We start from the raw sequence: 21,138 nt of genomic DNA, 5'->3' as shown, positions 1-21,138 counted from the left end.
TATTTAGCGCACATCTATATAACACGCGCGTACATTGTATTGGTCCGTGTTGCTCCCTCCTTTGCTGCCCTGATCAACCCACCTCCTTTTCCATTAGATCCTATTCCCATTCACAGGGCACCCATACCTTCACCAAGATTTAGGGTGCGGAGAAAAGATTTGCAAGTTCTTACAGAACTTTAATGCAAATCTATCTCCGAATGGGGGACTGTTACGGAAGGGGGGGGCATGTCTTCTTCACCTTCTTCACTACAATATATTTGCTCAATTTCTCTAGGACTCCATCACCCCTCCCCTGTCCTCCATAATCCCTCAAGTAAGGTGTCAAGACCCTAATCCTGTCAAATCACTCTGCCAAACCTTTCCTCCGGGCAATGCCAGGTGACAGACTATGCATACATGGACCATTGTCTTCCCATCACCGGCACTCAGGAAGCGCTTATCTGTGCATATCTCCAGCTCTGCATATTTCCCCCTCCCTCCTCCATATGTTAATCCGGTGTAACCCAACTTCTCCTTAATGTATTCATGATGTAATCTGTGTTGGTTTCTGCTTCCTTCACTGTGCAGCGAAGTGCTTGTCACGGGACAATGTTTTGCATTCCACAGTCAAAGCACTGTTGGGTTTCCCACGGGAATAGGAGACTGGATGTGACGTACACTGGTTTCCTGTTTTTCACAGTTCTCTTGGAGTTCTTTGTTTCCGAGGAGAAGGAGTTGTTTCTCTGCTCTCGCAGAGGCAAGATGCCTGCTTGTAATCTCTCAGCATTGAAGTGTAAATAAAGTAAAGTTAAGCATGTGGCATGTACTGCTCATCCTTCTGCTGTGTAAAGGACTCTGCAATTACAACAATCTGTGTAACCCAACCTTTCCTTAATATATTCATGATGTAACTGGGATGTATTTTGCACTGTATTCTGGGACATGGAGGGAGTTTCAAAAGTTCATGTCACCCCTTTCTCGCTGTTCAATCTCGTCTTGAACCTGTTGCGCAATAAACCTTGCATCTCCGCATTTTGCTCCTGCCCGGCTGAGCTCATTTTCTTCCGCAGGGACCCGGGGACACTTAGTCCGACGAGCTGGGTGGCAGTGTAGCCCTGCACCCAGATTTTAGCCGTAACACAGCCCTGTGAAGAAAGCAAGGGGAGCTCTGAGTGGAGAGAAGAGGCAGCTACAAGGCGCCATGATAGGACTTCATCATCATCATCATCATCAAAATTGGTAGGCCACCCTATACCCTCAGGTTTCAGGCGGTTCACAGGATAAAATCACAACGTAAAAAAACGAAATGCACATTGAAAACAGAAGCAGCCCAATATGTGCCATGGACTTAGGGAGTGTTGAAGGAGAGGCAGCTGTCGTCGGGTGCAGGATAAAGGGCCAAGGAGACTTGCGTTCGAACCCCTGCCCAAAAGCTCGCCTCTGCTTTGGCCTGGCCCCCCTCCCAGGGTCTTTGTGGGGATTCAATGGGACAAGAAGACCCATATCCCAAACTCCTTCGCAGATTACTAGGACACAACCAGGATCGATAAAGGAGAGGCTGCTCCTAGTTCTAAGCATGACATTCAAGGAAGGCCCTTCAAGCGTCCCTCTTTCCCAGTTTCTGATTTGATCCCGGAATGTCCCACTTTCCCTTAGGATATCCCTGTTTTCATCGGGGAAATGGTGGAGGGTATGGAGTCATGCAACCCCCGAGCCAAGGAAATAAGTAACTATACGACCTTTAGAAGACATCTGAAGGCAGCCCCGGAAAGGGAAGTTTGTGAATGTTTTATTGTGTTTTTGTATATGTTGGAAGCCGCCGAGAGTGGCTGTGGCAACCCAGTCAGATGGGCAAGGCATGAATTATATTCTCTTATGGAATAGGATGTCCCTATTTCCACCAGACGGAGAGGTATGTCAGGGCAGCCGGCACTTTGATGCAACAGCCACGTGGCATCCATTAAGAGGGACCGCTGTCCAATCGACTGTTTCAGTCCACTCCCCAGCCTGGTGCCAATGCCATGCAGCCCACAGTGTTTGTGCAACACACAAGTTACGACAGCCGTCCTTGGACTGAGGCCCACGTGCCAAGTTACTAGCAGAGCAGGTTGGCTTTGCAAGGGCCAAGAGATCTAGAAACTTAATCGTAGACTGTAAGGGACTCCAGGGGTCATCTAGTCCAGCCCTCTGCAACCCAGGAATCTCAGCTGAAGCATCCCTGGCAATTGGCTATTCAACCTCTGCTTCAAAACCTCCAAGGAAGGAGAGTCTACCTCCGCTTGTCAGAGTCTGTTGTACTGCTGAACTGTTCTTACTGTCAGAGAGCTTTTCCGAATGATCAGCCGGAATCTCACTTCTTGCATTTTTTTTCTTCTTTTTTTAAAAAAATACTGTTTATTACTTTTCCAACAATTTAAACACTACAAAACAAAATGAACAATACAATACAAAAACACTACATAACACTAACACATTAGACTAACAAAACAAACACATTAGACTAACAAAACAAAATACAGCCGTACCTCGCAAGATGAATGCCTCGCAATATGAAAAACGCACAAGACAAAAGAGTTTTTCATTTTTTGAGTCGTTCTGCAAGACAAATTTCCCTATGGGCTTGCTTCGCAAGACGAAACGTCTTGCGAGTTCTTGCGAGTTTGTTTCCTTTTTCTTAAAGCCGCTAAGCCGTTAATAGCCGCTAAGCCACTAATAGCCGTGCTTTGCAAGACGAAAAAGCCACAAGACGAAGAGACTCGCGGAATGGATTAATTTCGTCTTGCGATGCACCACTGTAAAAACAATTTAAAACACATCAAACAATTTCAATATTTTATCTTTCATTCACTTATTTCAACGACCTCCTCACACCTTCCTTTTTGTATTCCACTTCTGTTAATTGTTTCAGCAATTACTTTCCATCTTCCTCTGTTTTCTATCCTATAATTATCTTAACATATTCTAACCTTATTTTTTCCTTTAATACTCTATTAATTTATATATACTTAATTCCTTATAATATTTATACTAAAGCCATATAACTTCATTCCAACGTTTTTCTAACATTCATTACAGTATTTCTGTAAATAGTCTTTAAACTTTTTCCAGTCTTCTTCTTTTTAAATGATATTTATTAAATTTTTCAACAAGAGAAAAGTTACATAAATAATAAAAAAATGCAGAAAATACAAAAACCAGAAAAGTAAAAATAGTAAAGAAAAGTAAAAACAGTTAAATCCCTCTTTCTATTATCTTACCACTCATTTACTTATTTTCATGACTTCCTCACACCTCCCTTTTTTGTATTCCATTTAATAATTAGTTCAGCAAATCCATACCCTCTTTGTTTACCCTTAATTTCTTATCTTCACATATTATAACTTCGAATTTTCATCTAATATCAATCCATTTTTACATATTCCTTTTGCCTTATTGCTAAAACCATTTCATTTCGTTCCAACATCATTAACATTCAATAATTTTGCAGTGTTTCTGTAAATAGTCTTTAAATTTCTTCCAGTCTTCCTCCAACTCTTCTCCCTGGTCTCGGATTCTGCCGGTCATTTCCGCCAATTCCATATAGTCCATTACTTTCATCTGCCATTCTTCCAAGGTGGGTAAATCTTGTGTCTTCCAATACTTTGTGATGAGTATTCTTGCTGCTGCTGTAGCATACATGAAGAAACTTCTATCCTTCTTTGGCAGCAATTGGCCGACCATGCCCAGGAGAAAGGCCTCTGGTTTCTTCAGGAAGGTACCGTATTTTTCGCTCTATAAGACTCACCAGACCACCAGACGCACCTAGTTTTGGGAGGAGGGAAAAATAATAATTCTGAATCTCAGAAGCCTGAACAGCAAGAGGGATCATTTCACAGTGAAAGCAGCAATCCCTCTTGCTGTTCTGGCTTCTGGGCTACCTGCGCAGCCTGCATTAGCTCCATAAGACACACACACATTTCCCCTGACTTTTTAGGAGGGAAAAAGTGAGTCTCATAGAGCAACAAATACGGTAATCTCCACAAAATCCTGCTCTCCTCTCCTTCCTCCCCCCCTGAACTCAGAAATCTTCCTGCTTAGCAGACAGTAGATCCAGTTGTCACCCCTCTTTTCTTCTTTACTGCTTTTATTTCTCATAAGGAAGTCCCAAGGGGGGGTCAAAATCCCTCAAAAGTCCCTCAAGGTTGTTGCTCTCCATCTTCTTTCAGGCAAAGTCCTGACTTCTAAAATTAATCCAGAGGCAAATTTAAAGAGGCAAATTTAAAGTCCGCTCTTCCCGAAATCTTTGCATTCCTTGCTTCAGGGGAAGGGAGATGACGCAGATCCCGAAAAAGCCCCATAACTGAAAACATTCCCTCCCCTCCTTCCCCGTTCAAGCAAAGCAGAAATCAGCCTCTTCCCACACAGATGCTCTTCTCCTGCAGCAGAAATCAGGATCTCTTCCACGGGGGCGGGAGCCTCTTCGCTTGCCAATTCTGTCCCCATTCAAAGCTGTTCCCCGCCCTCCCCACGGGAGTTGGCCAGGGCTGTTCGGGGACAGTTTGAAATCCTTTGCTGAAGGAGCCAGGCAGCTTTCTGGGCCAGCGAATGGCCTGAGGGCGCAAGGAAGGCGCTTGCTCTGCGCCCGAGGACACCTGGTTGGCAGTCAGAAGGACAAAAGCCACAGGGGGAGGGGCTGCTTTCAAGCCTGGGACTGGGGGAGAACCTCGCCTCTTCTTCGTCTGGGAGGCAGCGATTTCCATCCCGGCTCACAAACCCCCCCAAATAAATTACCGGACGAGCGCGGGTCGTGCCCATTCTATACCCTCTGAAGGTTAGGGGAGATCTGCCCCATACCCCCATAGACCTCCGCCTGGGACCCCCAAAGGGCGACTTGCCGGATTCGCTGCCCCTCTGGCGTTTTATTTTGGATCGCTTTGTTTGACATTCCAATGAAAGTGGTAAACTCCTTTGATGTTATTATGGGTGTGAAATATGTTGGCGAGGGTGTTTATTGGTTTGTATTTGTTTTTATTTGATTATGTGTTTTGTGTTTTTATATCGTAATTCCATCCTGTGAACCTCCAAATTTAATAAACAAATAAATGGATAAATCGAAATGAATGGCCCCCTCTCTCTGCCGATTAAGAGGCAGCTCCGTCCCCGACACACATCTGGAAAGAGGCAGGGAGGGGTATTGCGGGGGGGGGGAGAGTGGCCCTTGGGGGTCTCCCTGGGTGGCCATGTTGATACCCCCACCCCTTATTCAGAGGGATGGAATCCAGAGCAGGGGAAGGGTCCGCATCCCCCTCTGAGTCTTTCGCGCCCAATTTCTCCACAAAAGGAATCACAGAGAGGGCAACTTGCCAGAACTGGGTGGGGAGATGACCGGGGGGGGCAATTGGGCCATGGGGGGGTCAGTCTGGCCGGAGCTTTGAGGGTGAAGGATTTGGGGAAACAGTGAGGGTCCCTGGTTCCGAAAAGCACTCCAGCTTCAGGGAGGGGGGCAAAGTGCCACAGAGTCCTGAAACCCCCCCCCCAGTGGTGCTCAATGGTTCCTCTTGAGTGACAGAGAAGCCCCCCCTTTCCCAGCCCCCCAACTTACAGGCGGTGTTTCTACCCCCACGCCCAGGCCAGTCCCCTCCCTCCGTCCCAGAGAAGGAGACACGGGAAGCCAGGTCAGATGCACAGGGAGGATTTATTAGAGGGTCAAGCGTCACATGGGGGCAGGAAGGGGTGTCCCCCACCCCACCCGGTGTGTGGTGAGACCAGCAGGAGGCGGCCGCTTCTCCCTGGGGGGTGTCTCAGTGGGACCGGCGGGCCAGCGCATGAGGCACCACCCCGACCAGCTTGTGGAAGGCATGGTGGCAAGCAGGGATAAATTCCTGTCTAAAGGGGGGGTAGCTGGATGATGACGAGGAAGGTGCCCAGGAGCTGGAAGAGAAAAAAGAGGGTGACTCCTTCTGCCAGGGGGCCCATGTGTGGGACACACTCTCCCCACAACAGATCCCAGAGCAGATTCAACAGATTGAGACTGAATTCTGACAAGGCAGAAGCACTGTTTGGGGTGGACTGGGAGCAGGCAGGTGTGGGGGGGGGACTCCCTGGTCCTGAATGGGGTAACTGTGCCCCTGAAGGACCAGGTGCGGACCCTGGGAGTCATTTTGGACTCACAGCTGTCCATGGAGGCGCAGGTCATTTCTGTTTCCAGGGCAGCTGTCTCCCAGCTCCATCTGGTCCACTGGATGAGACCCTACCTGCCCGCAGACTGTCTCACCAGAGTGGTGCATGCTCTAGTTATCTCCCGCTTGGACTACTGCAATGCCCCCCATGTGGGGCTACCTTTGAAGGTGACGTGGAAACTGCAACTAATCCAGAATGCGGCAGCTAGACTGGTGACTGGCTGCTAAGATCGCCGAGCACAATTCAAAGTTTTGGTGCTGACCTTGAAAGCCCTAAAAGGCCTCAGCCCTGTATACCCAAAGGAGGGTCTCCACCCCCATTGTTCAGCCCAGACTCTGAGGTCCAGCTCCCTTTTGGCGGTTCCCTCACTGTGAGAGGTGAGGTTACAGGGAACCAGGCAGAGGGCCTTCTTAGTTGTGGCGCCCGCCCTGTCGAATGCCCTCCCACCAGATGTCAAGGAAATGAAAAACTAACTGAAATCTGAAGGCAACCCTGTATCAGGAAATTTTTAATGTCTAATGTTTTATATCCTGTAAGCCACCCAGAGTGACACACACACACACACACACACAAATGACATCCCCAGTCCCCCCTCCCCCGCCAGGCATCCCCTTGGGGCGGGGGAGCAGCCTCACCCTGAAGTTGAGGGGGTCCATGTGGAGATTGTCGCAGAGCAGTTCACGCAGCTCAGAAAAAGCCTCCTGGACCTCGTGCAAAGAGGGCTGGAGAGGTTCCTAATGAGAGGGACAGCTGGAGAGGGTTCAAAGGAACAAAGGAAAGAAGGAAGGAAGGAGAAAGGGAGAGGCATGGATGGTTATTATCCAGGTGGAAAGAGGAGCTCCTGCCTAGAGAGGCAACCAGCGCCTGGCCTTACTCACCAAGGGAATCCCCACCCAAGGCTGGCTGTGGGCTGGGAGCTTCTCTTGGCTGCTGGAGAAAACCTTCTGGGCTGAGTTGGAGCTTCTTCCATGGCTGGAGCCTTTTATATCCTGCGCCAAAGCTCCTCCTCCCAGATTTACAGAAGCTGTCCTGGTTTCTGATTTGATCTAAGAATGTCCTGCTTTTCATGAAGACATCCCTAATTTCCCCTGAGAAATCCTGAATGTGAGCTCCCTGGGGCAGAGTCCTGTCCTACATTCCAAGGGCCCTCAATTGATACATGGTGAAGTAATAATCATCAACTGTAAGTGCACTTAATTATCCTCAATGGGCTCAATTATCCTCAAGAAACACGTAATTGCAACTCTATTTGCAATGCTTTCTTGGGCCCTGGTTCAGATCAGGGCATGTGGCCAGGATTGCCCAGGGCCACCCCTGTCATTGGGAGTGAGGTGGCTGCTTCAGGGGCAGATGCTGGGCAGGAGGACACAGTGGTGAGGCATCGTAGGACAAACACAGCCCGCCGCCCCCAAGCTGGCTTGCTGCCTTCAGGTGCAGGAGAGAACATTGTCCCATCTCCAGCACTGAAGACAAAGATTCAGCTTCCAGATGAATCACGGGAGCTGCAGTTTGTTAAGTATTGTGGCTCTTTGAGGGGGTAAACTACACTTCCCAGAAGTCCTTGGGGGAAATCATGTGCTTTCACTGTACATTGAGTACAGAGCCTGAGAAGATTTGGGTTTCCCCATCTTGTGCTAGAGTATTCATTGCTAACCATCAGGCAGCATTTCTGGGCTTCTCAGAGGTGCCTAATACATTGCCCCCTTATGCTCCTGATGAGCTTTGCAAGTTGCAGCGCCATTAAGAAAGGCCGTGCTAGTCCGCCATGACAAGTGCTGCTAGAGAAAGCAGAGATGGAAGGGGGTGTCCTTTGCGGAGTCTAAAGGATTCACCCAGCACACACTTGAGCTCATGGGAAAGAACACATGTCCCCCCCTCCCTCAACACCGTGGCTGAATTCATTCCCCACAATCCAAAGGACAGGCTGTCCCCCAGACGGCACCCAGCAGACAACTGAGCAGATCTCCCACTGAAGATTCATTCTTGCTACCAACCTTGGGGCGTGTAAAAGTGTAAAAGTGTCAGCGGTCTCTTAACAGAAATATAAACTCAAGAAACCTACTGCACCTGAGGTTATTTAGTGCAAGGAGCAGAAGTGATTTGCAGATTGTTAAGTTGTGGGTGAAAATAGCAGACGACACAGCGATTCTTCAAACAGCTCTTCTTTATTCAGATGTCAGAACAGAAATAAATTGAGGGGCTCAGTCAGCCTGCTTATATAGAGCTCCAGAACAATGTAACTGTTGCCATTTTCTAAAACTATCCAATCACTGAACGTCACTTTTCGATCCTTCATTTGCATAACTATCTATAGTATCCCCCTGCTGGCCCAGGTTGAGAACTTCAGTACATAACACAGATGAATTAAGTTTCTGGTGTTGATGCACCCATAATTCCTTGGCAAAAGCAAATGAAAACATTAGTGGAGTAACTGGTGCATTGCAAGGCAGAAAAGACCCTCAACGCTGATATGAAAAGCACTTGACTTGGGGTTCTATGTCCTGTTGCTGCCTGGTTTTTTGACTGACCAGTTCCCAGATGCAGGGCTGGGGAAAGTTCTGAACAAAACAAAACCAGAAACACTTTCCTGTGAGAAAAAAGCACCAAAGGTCTTGTGCATGATCAGGGCCTGAAAGCTACCCGTACATCAGCGGTCTTCCTCTTTTGGCAGAAAAACCCATCACCCTCATGCCCTGGCTGACCACCATCAGTGACAGAGCACTGGGCTAAATGGAGCTTGGTCCAATCTGAAGACATTCCTGTTAGGGAAAAATCTAGGTGCGAGGCTGCTCAGTCCCCCAGCTGGTCGGGCAGAGCCCACGGGTCCCTGCGGAATGAAGGAAGGAGTCCAGCCACCAACCGGAGCAAATAGCTGTAGACCAAAGTTTATTGCGCAATAGGTTCAAAAAGGAATTTTGAACCCCGAGGATGGGGTGACAAAGACTTTTAAAACTTTCCCACCATATCCCAGTTCGAAGGGGAGGGGTTAACCTTGGCAAACATGTTCAGACAAATCCTTGGTACAACTTTAGCATAAGCCGACATGGCAGGGCAAGACTCAGGTATAAGATTAGCATAGACAAATATGTCTTAAGTACCACCACCCAAAAGTAAAATAGAAGTTCCTTTGCATGTCTGGAGCCTGAGGCGAGTCAGGTGATGAGATTTGGCTTCCTTTGGCTAACAATTGTCAGTATTATTGATTGGGACGTGACCTGCTAATTGCTTTACGATCGCCAATTAGCCATTTACAGCGGTCCGGCACGCTTCCTCACAAGCTGCGGCAATTCTGCTCCGTCCAGTCACACCTTGCAGAGTAAACACAGCGGTCAAAGCCGTCGCCTATCTTCAGATAAACACAGCAAGCACTTGTGTCCATTAAACAGTTATTTATTGCGACATTTCAGCAAAACAATCCTGGGCTTCTTTCAGCCATAGCAAAGACGCGTCCTTCTCTCTCAAAGACACAGAGAAAAGTACAAGCTCCTCCCAGCTTCGAAAACTGACGTCAGAATGTGACGCACTACTCAGAACAACTTTAACCAGTTAAGTTCTGAACTCTAACACCCCCTCTTGCGTCGCGTTCTGACAAGACCTGTGGAACATCCTCAGCAAAACTCTGTGAGATCAATCCCTCCCCCAATGCCTTGCGCCCTCTCCTGGCGTTCCTGTTAGGCAACTGTGGAACAACCTCACAACTCTCAGATTCGCACTGTGCGAAACTTACCCACGCACCTGTGGCCTGATACCTCTCAGGTGGAATACCCTTCGTTGTGCGACTGGACCGCCTGGGCACAAACTCAGGGGTTTCCTCTGACTCACTGTGGTCAGCAGGTGTGTCCTCTGCATCACGGGATTCCCCCTCTGACTTAAAGCGTCTTCAAATCCTCTCCATTACACTCACAGGAGAACTAGGCTCACTCTTGGGCTCTCTTTTAACAACTTGTTGAGATGCCCCATCCTGCTCTTGACCCTGGTCAGTGACCTGGTCATCATCAGCAGACTCAGCCTCTCCTTCCTCCTCATCTGAACCTTCCTGTTCTGCATCAGAAAGACATTCTGAAAGAACATCACGCTGTGCAGGAATCTTTGGCCTTTCATCCTGCTCATAGAACTCAGCGTGTTTACTGATCAGCAGTTTACTCTGATCACCTGATGGGTATGCAAATCTCCATGCACAAGCTGCTGGCTCATACCCACAGAAGATCATTTTCTGGAATTTGGATCCATCTGGCCCTCGCAAAGCCTTAGGCACCGGCACAGATGCAGGTGATCCAAACGTGCGCAGAAAGTGAATCTGGGGTTTCCTGCCATGCAACATGAAGTAAGGTGTGTCACCTACCAGTGAATTGTAGGTACGATTCCAGGTGAAGCACACATAACTGACCGCCTCCAACCAAAACTTTGGAGGTAACCCAGCATCTGTCAGCATCACCTGTGCAGCCTTAACCAGAGCTTCACTCCTAAGCTCTGCCACCCCCCTCTGCTGGGGAGAAGTAACTGTGTGATGTATCCCTTTCTTGTGAAAGAACCTCTGCAAAGCAGAACCAGTAAACGTAGCGTGTCTGTCACTGGTGACCGCTCGCACTCTGGTGGAGAACCTTAGTTCCACCGCTTCAATCCAGCTTTTGATCAGCTGTGCTGCGTCTCCCTTGGACTTGAGACCGTGAGTCCAGGTGTTCTGCGAAAAACTGTCCTGTATCGTTAGCAGAAACTTGGCCCCTCCCAGACTAGGTTCCTCTACGGGACCAAACAGATCTATGTGGACAAGATCAAAAGGTTTAGTGGTTACCCTCTCCACCTTTGGGTAACTGCACCCTCTTACCTTTGCCTGTCTGCAAGTGTCACAATTTATGGCACTTCCACAATCTTTAATCTTACACCCTTTGGCAACCTCTGGTAGCACCTGCAGTTCTTCTAGAGAACCATGAATTGTCCTCTGGTGCCATACACAAGCACAAGTAACATGAGCGGGAATTGTAGCACGCAGGGCTTGTGCTTTCTCAACCTTCCCCTCACCCCCAAGAGACGTTTTAAGAATGAAAAGATCATTCTGCCCCTTTCTCACTTCGACAAGCTGCCTCCCTTCCTTGGAGATTTTGCAGATGTCGTTCTGGAAACAAACCGTAAACCCCTTTTTTAACAAATAAGGCACAGACAAAAGACAGTGAGGCATCTCTGGGATGGTGCACACTTCGACCTCCTCCTGCAAAACAGAAAGGAATATTGTAGCATAGTTAGATACATTCCTTTTTTGTCCATTTGCAAATAAAACAGTTTGTCCAGCTGGAACTGCCTTGCAATTCCACATCTTAATTGCAGGGGTCTCTGGAACCATGTTGCGGTTAGCTGCTGAGTCAATCACAAAGCAAAGCTCAGAGTTTCTCACACAGCTGTTCTCAAACAAAGCCATACTGGCAGTCAGTTGATAAGCCTCCTCTTGTTTGCCACGTTCAGCTCCACGCCTGCCTGCCTTGCTAGGCTGGTTGCCATGGAAACCCGGCTGGTTCCCATGGGAAGTGACCTTGGCAACATCCTGCTTCGATTCTCTGCTCCGGTGGGGGCAATTGCGTCGCAAACGCTCGACTCCAGTGGAAAAACACTGCCCGGGGCTCCTTTCTGCTGGCCTGGCCCTCCTTCTTCCGGAAAAGCGCCTCATGCCAGCCCCGCCCCCTCTGAAACGGCCTTCCACTCCAGAACTCACAGTGGAAAATTCTTTAAACTTGCCTTTGGAATTCTTCCCCCCCCCCCGATCTGCTCAACAGCGTTCCTTGAGGCTGATTCATCGGGAACTGGGCCTGCTTGTCCAGCTTCTCCAGGGCTCTGGCCTCCTGCTGAAGTTTCACACAAACTTCTCAGCACCTCCCAGGCAGCCTTGCTGACTTTACGCCCTCCAGATGGGGTTTCAGCGATGCATGTACGCATGCCTTCAGCATATCAAGCTCTCTTTGCATTCTCTGCTGGCTATCTTCAGCCAACGCAGCCTCAAAGCCTGCAACGTCTTGCGTAGGGGTTACTGGCTCCCTCTGGCTTACTTCCCAAAGCCCTGTGACCAGGAACCAACCCCTTACTCTTTTTGACCAGGTTGGCCAACTTGTTAAAGTTAGCTTTTCAAGCGGTATGTCCTCAAGGAACCTGGCTGGCTGCCATTCTCTTCCGTTCTCCCAAGGGGGCCCATGCTTACTCACGTATCAGCTTTTCCAGCACCCGTCCGTGGAGAAATGATTTTCCAGCTGCTCTCAGCTCAGCTCACAGCTCTCTCTTGCCTCCGGCCAGCTTCTCTGCCTCAGAACGCCGACTTCAAAGCGTTCCGGCAGCTCCAGCGACAGCTTTACAAGCGATTTATGACGTCACCCATAACCTGTCAGTATTATTGATTGGGACGTGACCTGCTAATTGCTTTACGATAGCCAATTAGCCATTTACAGTGGTCCGGCACGCTTCCTCACAAGCTGCGGCAATTCTGCTCCGTCCAGTCACGCCTTGCAGAGTAAACACAGCGGTCAAAGCCGTCGCCTAGCTTCAGATAAACACAGCAAGCACTTGTGTCCATTAAACAGTTATTTATTGCGACATTTCAGCAAAACAATCCTGGGCTTCTTTCAGCCATAGCAAAGACGCGTCCTTCTCTCTCAAAGACACAGAGAAAAGTACAAGCTCCTCCCAGCTTCGAAAACTGACGTCAGAATGTGACGCACTACTCAGAACAACTTTAACCAGTTAAGTTCTGAACTCTAACAACAATGAGCCCAGCAATTGTCACCTCTGAGAGCTTCCTGGAGTCCTTTTGCAAGGGGAAAATAGCTTTGGAATGGGGGGAGCTGGGAAAGGAGATGATTTTGGAATGGGGGGAAATGGGAAAGGAGATGTGACTTCCCTGAGCTGTCAAGTTGGAAGAATATATTGAGGCATAATGTTTGTAATATTTAACTTTAAAGATGTGGCCCCCTCCCCGTAATTTCCGTAACATCCCTCTAGCTAGACACACCGAGAACTGCATGTGGCACCTCAAGCGGAAGTCCGAAAACAATAATTAAATTTAAACTTTTAACAGATGTTAAAGAAAGAGGCGGCTTCTCCTTGCCAGATTTGAAATTGTACAATGAGGCTTCCTGCCTCTGTTGGTTGAGGGATTGGACTGTTTTTAGGGAATATATATCTTTTAGATTTGGAAGGTTTTGATAACAGATTCGGATGGCATGCATATCTATGGTATGATAAATTCAAAGTTCACAAAGGATTTGGAAACAACATATTTCATAAGTCACTGTATGAAGTATGGGAGAGATATAAAAAACTATTGGAATGTAAAACACCATGGTGGCTCTCACCTTTAGAGGCTATGAGTGTGGAAAAGATAAATATGAAACCAATGGAAATTAAAGCCGTATGAACAGGTTAATTTTTTTGTGAATGATTGGTTGCATTATCATCAAGTCAATGAAATGTTTAAAGAAGATTAAAGAAAAAGGGATTCGGATATACTAAATCGAAGTTTGAATTGGAATTGTTAAACAATAAGTTTAAAATATGATCTAAAATGTACAAATTACTATTGAAATGGCATGTAAAAGACAAAGAAGTTAAATCAGTAATGATACATTGGGCTAAGATATAATAATAATAATAATAATAATAATAATAATAATAATAATAATAATTTTTATTTATACCCCGCCCTCCCCAGCCAAGGCCGGGCTCAGAGCGGCTTACAAGCAATAATAAAAACAAGATGAATGATTACAACTTAAAAACAAAAATAAAATACAACATTAAAATAATGGAACATTAAAATATTAAAATGTAGCCTCATCGCAGGAGAAGGAAAAGAAAGAAAAGAAGAAAAAAAAGAGAGAGGGAGGGAATCAAATTGGCTCCTAGCCAAAGGCCAGGCAAAACAACTCTGTCTTTCAGGCCCTGCGGAGAGAAATCAGATCCTGCAGGGCCCTGGTCTCATGAGGCAGAGCGTTCCACCAGGCCGGAGCCAGAGTTGAGAAGGCCCTGGCTCTGGTTGAAGCCAATCTAACTTCTTTAGGGCCTGGGACCACTAGGGTGTTGTTATTTATGGACCTTGAGGCTCTATGTGGGGCATACCAGGAGAGGCGGTCCCGTAGGTACGAGGGTCCTAGGCCGTGAAGGGCTTTAAAGGTCAAAAGCAGCACCTTAAATCTGACCCTGTACTCCACCGGGAGCCAGTGCAGCTTGAAAAGCACTGGGTGAATATGCTCCCATGGCAGAGACCCCGTGAGGAGCCTCGCTGCAGCATTCTGTACCCGCTGGAGTTTCTGGGACAGCTTCAAGGGCAGCCCTGCATAGAGAGAATTACAGTAGTCAAGCCTGGAGATGACCGTCGCATGGATCACTGTGGCCAGGTCGGGGCGGGAAAGGTAAGGGACCAACTGCTTGATGCGGCGAAGGTGGAAAAATGTCGCCTTGGCTGTTGCTGTAACTTGCGCCTCCATGGAAAGGGAGGCGTCAAGGATTACACCCAAACTCTTAACGGAAGGCAATGGCACTAATTGGGCCCCCGCAAGAGAAGGGAGTTGGTCCCTCATCCCCGACCTATGCCATCCCGACCTAGCCATAGTCCCTCTGTCTTTGAAGGATTTAGTTTCAATCAGCTCCCACGAAACCATCCAGCCACAGCTTCCAAGCATCTGGTCAGTGTGTTCGGGGCCGAGTCAGTGTGGCCATCCATCAGCAGATAGAGCTGAGTGTCATCAGCATATTGGTGACAGCCCAGCCCAAAGCTCCGGATAATCTGGGCAAGGGGGCGCATAAAGATGTTAAAAAGCATTGGGGAGAGAATTGCGCCCTGCGGCACTCCACACACCAAGGAGTGGCGCGACGACATTTCCCTCCCTAGTGCCACCCTCTGTCCCCGACCAGAGATAAAAGAGCACAGCCAGTTACGGGCTATGCCCTGTATCCCCACGTCTGCAAGGCGGTGGTCCAGAAGATCATGATCGACCATGTCAAAAGCTGCTGACAAATCTAAAAGGATCAGCGATCCTGACCCGCCTCGATCCAGTTGTCTACGGAGATCATCTGTTAGGGCAACCAGAGCCGTCTCCGTCCCAAAACCAGGACGGAAACCGGACTGAAATGGATCTAATGCCGATGTTTCCTCCAGAAACCTACCAAGCTGTTCAGCAACCGCTCTCTCAATTACCTTACCCAGGTATGGAAGATTTGAAACTGGGCGGTAATTGGATAGGTCTAAGGGATCTAATGAAGTTTTTTTTAAGAGTGGAGACACCACTGCTTCCTTTAATTCCCCTGGGAATGTCCCCGTGTCAAGGGACAAATTGATAATTGCAACCAGGAGGGTCCGCACAACATCTGGACACTCCCTAATCAGCCAAGACAGGCACGGATCAAGGAGGCAGGTGGTGGGCCTACCAACTTGGAGGAATCTATCCACATCAGTAGGGAGTATCCGATCGAAATGGTCCAACACTGGACCTGAAGTCAGTCGAGGGGCCTCCAGTTCAGTCACTGAATCTAAATTGGCAGGGAGGTCACGGCGGAGCAACAGGATTTTCTCCGCAAAAAAACTCGCGAATGCCTCACAGCTGTGGGTCGAATTTGTGTTTAAATTTGGTTGTCCTCCTAAGGACATTATTGACCTAATTATTTTTAAAAGTTGTGCCGGGTGAGAGCTAGCGGATGCAATGGAAGCTGCAAAGTAAGATTTCTTAGCAGCTTTCATAGCCATCTCATAGGCTTTCATAAGTGTCCTATAAGATGTTCTTGAGGCTCCGTCCCGAGTCCGTTGCCATACTCGCTCTAGCTGTCTGAGATCCCGCTTCATTTTCCGGAGCTCCTCAGTAAACCAAGGGGCCCGGTTTCGACGGGATCGCAGAGGGCACTTAGGCGCGATCTCATCAATGGCTGCCAAGAGCCGGTTATTCCAGTCCTCAACAAGGTCATCTAATGAGTCGCCAGGAGGAGCAGGGTTCCGCAAGGCTTGTTGGAATCTATCAGGATCCATCAGTTTTCGCGGACGAGCCCAAATAGGTTCGCCACCCGAGCCGGGGAGGAGCGGGAAGTCTATCTTGGCTTTCAGAGCGTAGTGATCAGACCATGGCACTTCCACAGCAGGGAGCATGATCACATCTATGCCAGCCCCAAAGATCAGATCTAGCGTGTGGCCTGCTTGATGAGTGGGGCCCAAAACAACCTGGGAGAGCCCTAGTGTTGCCATGGAAGTCACTAGGTCCAGAGCCTGTGAGGAGGGAGCGGCATCAGGATGGACATTGAAGTCTCCCAAAACCAGTAGGTTTGGGAACTCCAAGGCCCAGCCTGCCACCACCTCCAGCAGGTCTGACAGGGTGGCTGCAGGTTTGCTGGGTGGTCGGTACACCAGCCAGACAGCCAAGCTCTCCTTGGTGCCCCACACGAGACCAACACATTCAATGCTGGAGATCGCTGGTGATGGCAGAGCTCTGAAAGAGCAATCCTCCTGGAATAACAACGCTATTCCTCCCCCCCCCCGACCCACAGTCCGCGATTGATGGAGGACAGAGAAACCTGGGGGTGTTATCTCATGTAGGGAGACTACTTCGCCTTCCCGTACCCAGGTCTCTGTCACGCAATCCAGGTCAATCCCGTGAGACAAAAAAGTCATGCATTGTGGCGGTTTTGTTGCCTATGGACCTGGCATTGCACAGCACCAATGACGGAGGTGTGTAATCCTTGCTCTCCCTACCATCATCCCTTGGGATGGGGCGTAGATTGGAAGGGGTTCAAGGATCACTGCATCTCGAAACCCTTCGCCGATAGAGGTATCTAGCCCCACCGCCATTCCTCCCTAGCCCTTCAATTGTGGAAATCCCAGATCCCATACTAGCCTCCCCAATAGAGGGTAACATCCCCTCAATAACAAGTCATCCTTTGGCCAGGACTCATGGGTCAAAGTGGTATGGGAAAGAGGTGGAGGTCTGATAGGGTAAGTATCCCTAGAAGATAAAACCCAGCCAACCGCACCCCAAGCGGGGGGGACAGTCCCATGGTGTTTCATTAACTGTCAATCCCCCTCTTCCTCCTGGGTTAATTGGAGGATTGTTGGTTCTATCTGTGGCTGTGGAAGTATTAATGAGGTATGTGTTATAAGATGTGGATCACTGGCCAACAAAGAGCCAAATTCGAATTCGGAAGATCTGTCCATCCTGTCTCGCCAGGAGTACAGTAGAGAAGGCTGATCATTCTGGTAAGTTTTTGGAACATTAGGCAAAGGTCCAGATGTAGATTTGGTGCTGGAGATCTCCAGATTGTCAGCAACATAGAGTTATTTATGTGTTGTTGCCATAGAAATGTCGGAGGCGCCAAATTCCTCATCTAATTTGGTGTCGTTTGAATAGGGAACAGGGAGTTGCACTGATGTCTTTCTATGGGATAAAGAGCTGTTGGATGTCTTTAAATATTGTGCTCTAGGCTCTACTGTCCTTATATTTTGGGTAGAAATCTCAGTCTTTATACTCATTAGCCTCTTCTTCAGGTCTTGTAATTCTAGGCTTACAGAGTTCTTTTCTTCCTTCGGGCAATTAGTTTTTCTAGTGTTGAGCTTGGTTTCCCTTATCTGCATTAGCTTTGACTCTATGCAAGGGAGCAATTGCCTCCTTGTTTCGTCCCTAAATACCCTCACTGGGCGGAGAGAATGGAACCACCATAGGGTATCCTTTATCTCCATGAGTCGAGATGGGAGGGTTGATGACCTAAAGGTCATAAATAGGCGCATGGTGTTTCTCAAGGTAGGCAGGAAGTGGAAATTTTCTAGATCTACATTTCGGTAATGGTAATTCAGGAGCTGAGACAAGGACATAGTAATTTGTCTGCGGTTCAGCCACCTGTGAGTGTATCGGTGAATCTCAAGCATTATCTGGTTCGTTTGCAAGACTTGACAGGACCTCACTTCATCCATAGTTTGAGTTGGTGAGTTGTTAACAGAGTCATTTCTTATCATCCTTTTAAGCCCTTGGGCATTTAAAGGGGAGGAACTAGTATCCAATAATTTAAAGGGGAGGAACTAGGGCATAATATACCAAGAGACGATTGGGGGAGGTTATGGAAAGAGGGAATAAACTTTACAGCCTGCAGTGCATTAAAATATAACAGAAATGATGTACAGATGCTATAGAACACCGGTAAAACTAGCCAAAATGTACAAAACAAATAATAAATGTTGGAAATGTAAAGAAAAAGAGGGCACATTTTACCACACGTGGTGGGAATGTAAAAAAGTGAAAGACGTCTGGGAAATGATTTATAATGAAATGTTAAAAATGTTGAAATATACCCCCCCCCCCAAAAAAATAGAAGGTCTTTTGGTAGGTTTAGAAATACATAAGAATGATTTTTAAAAACCCTGTTTTTATATGTGACTACTACAGCAAGAATATTACTAGCCCAAAGATGGAAGCAAGAAGAAATACCAACAAAAGAGGAGTGGCAAGAAGAGACTGAGAGGAGATATGAGAGCCATCTTCAAATATCTCAAGGGTTGTCCCATGGAAGAGGGAACAACCTTGTTTTCTCCTGCTCTGGTGAGGAGGACTTGAACCAATGGCTTCAAGTTGCAAGAAAGGAGATTCCGATTAAATGTTCAGAAATGTGTTCTGACAGTGTTACGGTAAAATCTGGGTGCGAGGCTGCTCTGCCACCCAGCTCGTCGGACTAAGTCCGCGGGTCCCTGCGGAGGAAAATGAGCTCAGCCGGATGTGAATTTATTTAAAGATAACTATGATAAATGCTAGGCAGAGGTAAAGAAAGATCTAGAAATATGGTCGAATTTGAAGCTTTCCTTGTTAGGCCGAATCGCTGTGATCAAAATGAATGTATTGCCTAGAATGTTATTTTTGTTTCAGACATTACAAATTGTGGATAAATTTGATTGTTTCAAGAAGTGGCAGAAAGATATATCTAAATTTGTCTGGCAGGGCAAAAAGCCCAGAATAAAATTTAAGATACTTACTGATGCAAAAGAAAGAGGGGGGTTTGCCCTGCCGGACTTAAGACTGTACTATGAATCGGCAGCTTTCTGCTGGTTGAAAGATTGGCTACTTCTTGAGAATGCAGACATTCTAGATCTGGAAGGATTTGACAACAGGTTTGGTTGGCATGCATATATATGGTATGACAAGGTTAAAGTTCACAAGGGTTTCAAAAATCATATTGTAAGGAAGGCATTATACAATGTCTGGATTCGATATAAGGATTTGTTGGAAAATAAAACTCCTAGGTGGCTATCACCAATGGAGGCTAAGGAGGTGAAGAAACTTAATATGGAATCTAAATGGCCAAAATATTCTGAAATTTTAGAACAAGAAAGTGGTGAATTTAAACTACAGAGTTTTGAGAAATTGAAGTCAAAAGTACGAGACTGGCTCCATTATTATCAAATAATGGAGACCTTCAAACAAGACAGGAAAATTGGCTTCCAGGTGGAGAAATCGAAACTAGAAACAGAACTGTTAGAACCCAATACTAAGAATTTATCAAGAATGTATAATCTGTTGCTGAGGTGGAATACAATAGATGAGACAGTCAAATCAGCTGTGATTAAATGGGCACAAGACCTAGGTCATGACATTATGTTTGCTGACTGGGAACAGTTATGGACCACCGGTATTAAATTTACGGCATGTAATGCCCTAAGAGAAAATATTATGAAAATGATTTATAGGTGGTACATGACCCCAGTCAAGCTAGCGAAGATTTATCATTTGCCCAATAACAAATGTTGGAAATGTAATGAGACTGAAGGTACCTTCTTTCACCTTTGGTGGACCTGCCCAAAGATTAAAGCCTTTTGGGAAATGATTTATAATGAAATTAAGAAGGTACTTAAATGTACTTTTCATAAGAAACCAGAGGCATTTCTCTTGGGCATGGTCGGTCAATTGGTGTCAAGGAAGGATAGGACTTTCTTTATGTACGCCACTACAGCAGCAAGGATTCTTCTAGCAAAGTATTGGAAGACACAAGAACTACCCACACTGGAAGAATGGCAGACGAAAGTGATTGACTTTATGGGATTGGCAGAAATGACTGGCAGAATCCGTGACCAAGAGAAGGAGACGGTGATGGAAGACTGGAAGAAGTTTAAAGTATATATTAAGGACTATTGTAAAATTGAGGAGTGCTAAAATGTCAAGGGAAAGGAAGATGCATAATTACAGCTGAAATTGTTTGATGATTTAAGGTAAAATTGAAAAAGATAACAAGTTTAAATTTAATTGGCAAAAAGGGTTGCTGAAAAACTGTAAAACAAGGATGCAAAAAGGGTGAGGTATGGGGAAGTCCGAGAAAGGAGGTTTAGGAAAATGAGGTTAAGAATTGATATTTTTGTGTGTGTTTGTATTTGTGGATGTTTGTGTGTTGTTGTTGTTTTGTTTTAAAACTGGAAAATTAATAAAAATTAATTTATTTTTTTTTAAAATGAGCTCAGCCAGAGACAGGAGCAAGCTGCAGAAGATCCAAGTTTATTGCGCAACAGGTTCAAGGCGAGATTGAACAGCAGGAAAGGGGTGACATGAGTTTTTGAAACTTCCCTCCACGTCCCAGAATACAGTGCAAAATACATCATAGTTACATCATGAATACATTAGAGAGAGGTTGGGTTACACAGATTACATCATGAATATTTTAAAGAGAGGTTGGATTACACAGATTAACATATGGAAGAGGGAGGGGGAATATGCAGAGCTGGAGATATGCGCAGATAAGCGCTTCCTGAGTGCCGGTGATGAGAAGACAATAGTCCAAGTATGTAAAGTCTGCCACCTGGCATTGCCCGGAGGAAAGGTTGGGCAGAGTGATTTGACTGGATTAGGGTCTTCCTGAGTATGTGACTCCTCGCTCGAGGGATTATGGAGGCAGAGGAGGTGTCATGGAGTCCTGAAGAAACTGAGTCGATCGACACCAAAACCAAGGAAATCGGAGCTGCGGTGGATTTTATACGAATTTTAGAAGTTTTTAGTCCGTTTCAGTCCATTC

At 46.9% G+C, this 21,138-nt stretch overlaps 1 protein-coding gene and 1 long non-coding RNA gene across 2 annotated transcripts in view; both read right to left on the bottom strand.

The window, feature by feature from the left end:
• The window catches only part of LOC309368842 (hemoglobin subunit beta-1-like), a 61,127-nt gene extending 53,891 nt beyond the window's left edge, over positions 1 to 7,236 (bottom strand). Inside the window, exon 1 of the mRNA XM_081909150.1 lies at positions 7,020 to 7,236. Within this exon, the coding sequence (XP_081765276.1) occupies positions 7,020 to 7,111 (92 nt within the window). The 5' untranslated portion in view covers positions 7,112 to 7,236. The remainder of the gene's footprint in view (positions 1 to 7,019) is intronic.
• LOC309369437 lies at positions 5,643 to 6,898 on the bottom strand. Its single transcript, XR_014168132.1, has 2 exons — positions 6,777 to 6,898; positions 5,643 to 5,892 (listed from the first exon to the last, which is right to left on the bottom strand). It is a non-coding gene; the product is annotated as an uncharacterized lncRNA (long non-coding RNA).
• Positions 7,237 to 21,138: the final 13,902 nt, after the last annotated feature.

The sequence above is a fragment of the Podarcis melisellensis genome (genome assembly GCF_964234715.1).
Source record: "Podarcis melisellensis genome assembly, chromosome: 4".
Classification (NCBI taxonomy): Eukaryota; Metazoa; Chordata; class Lepidosauria; order Squamata; family Lacertidae; genus Podarcis; species Podarcis melisellensis.
The sequence above is the reverse complement of the archived record's forward strand: the minus strand, read 5'-3'. Positions and strand labels throughout refer to the sequence as shown.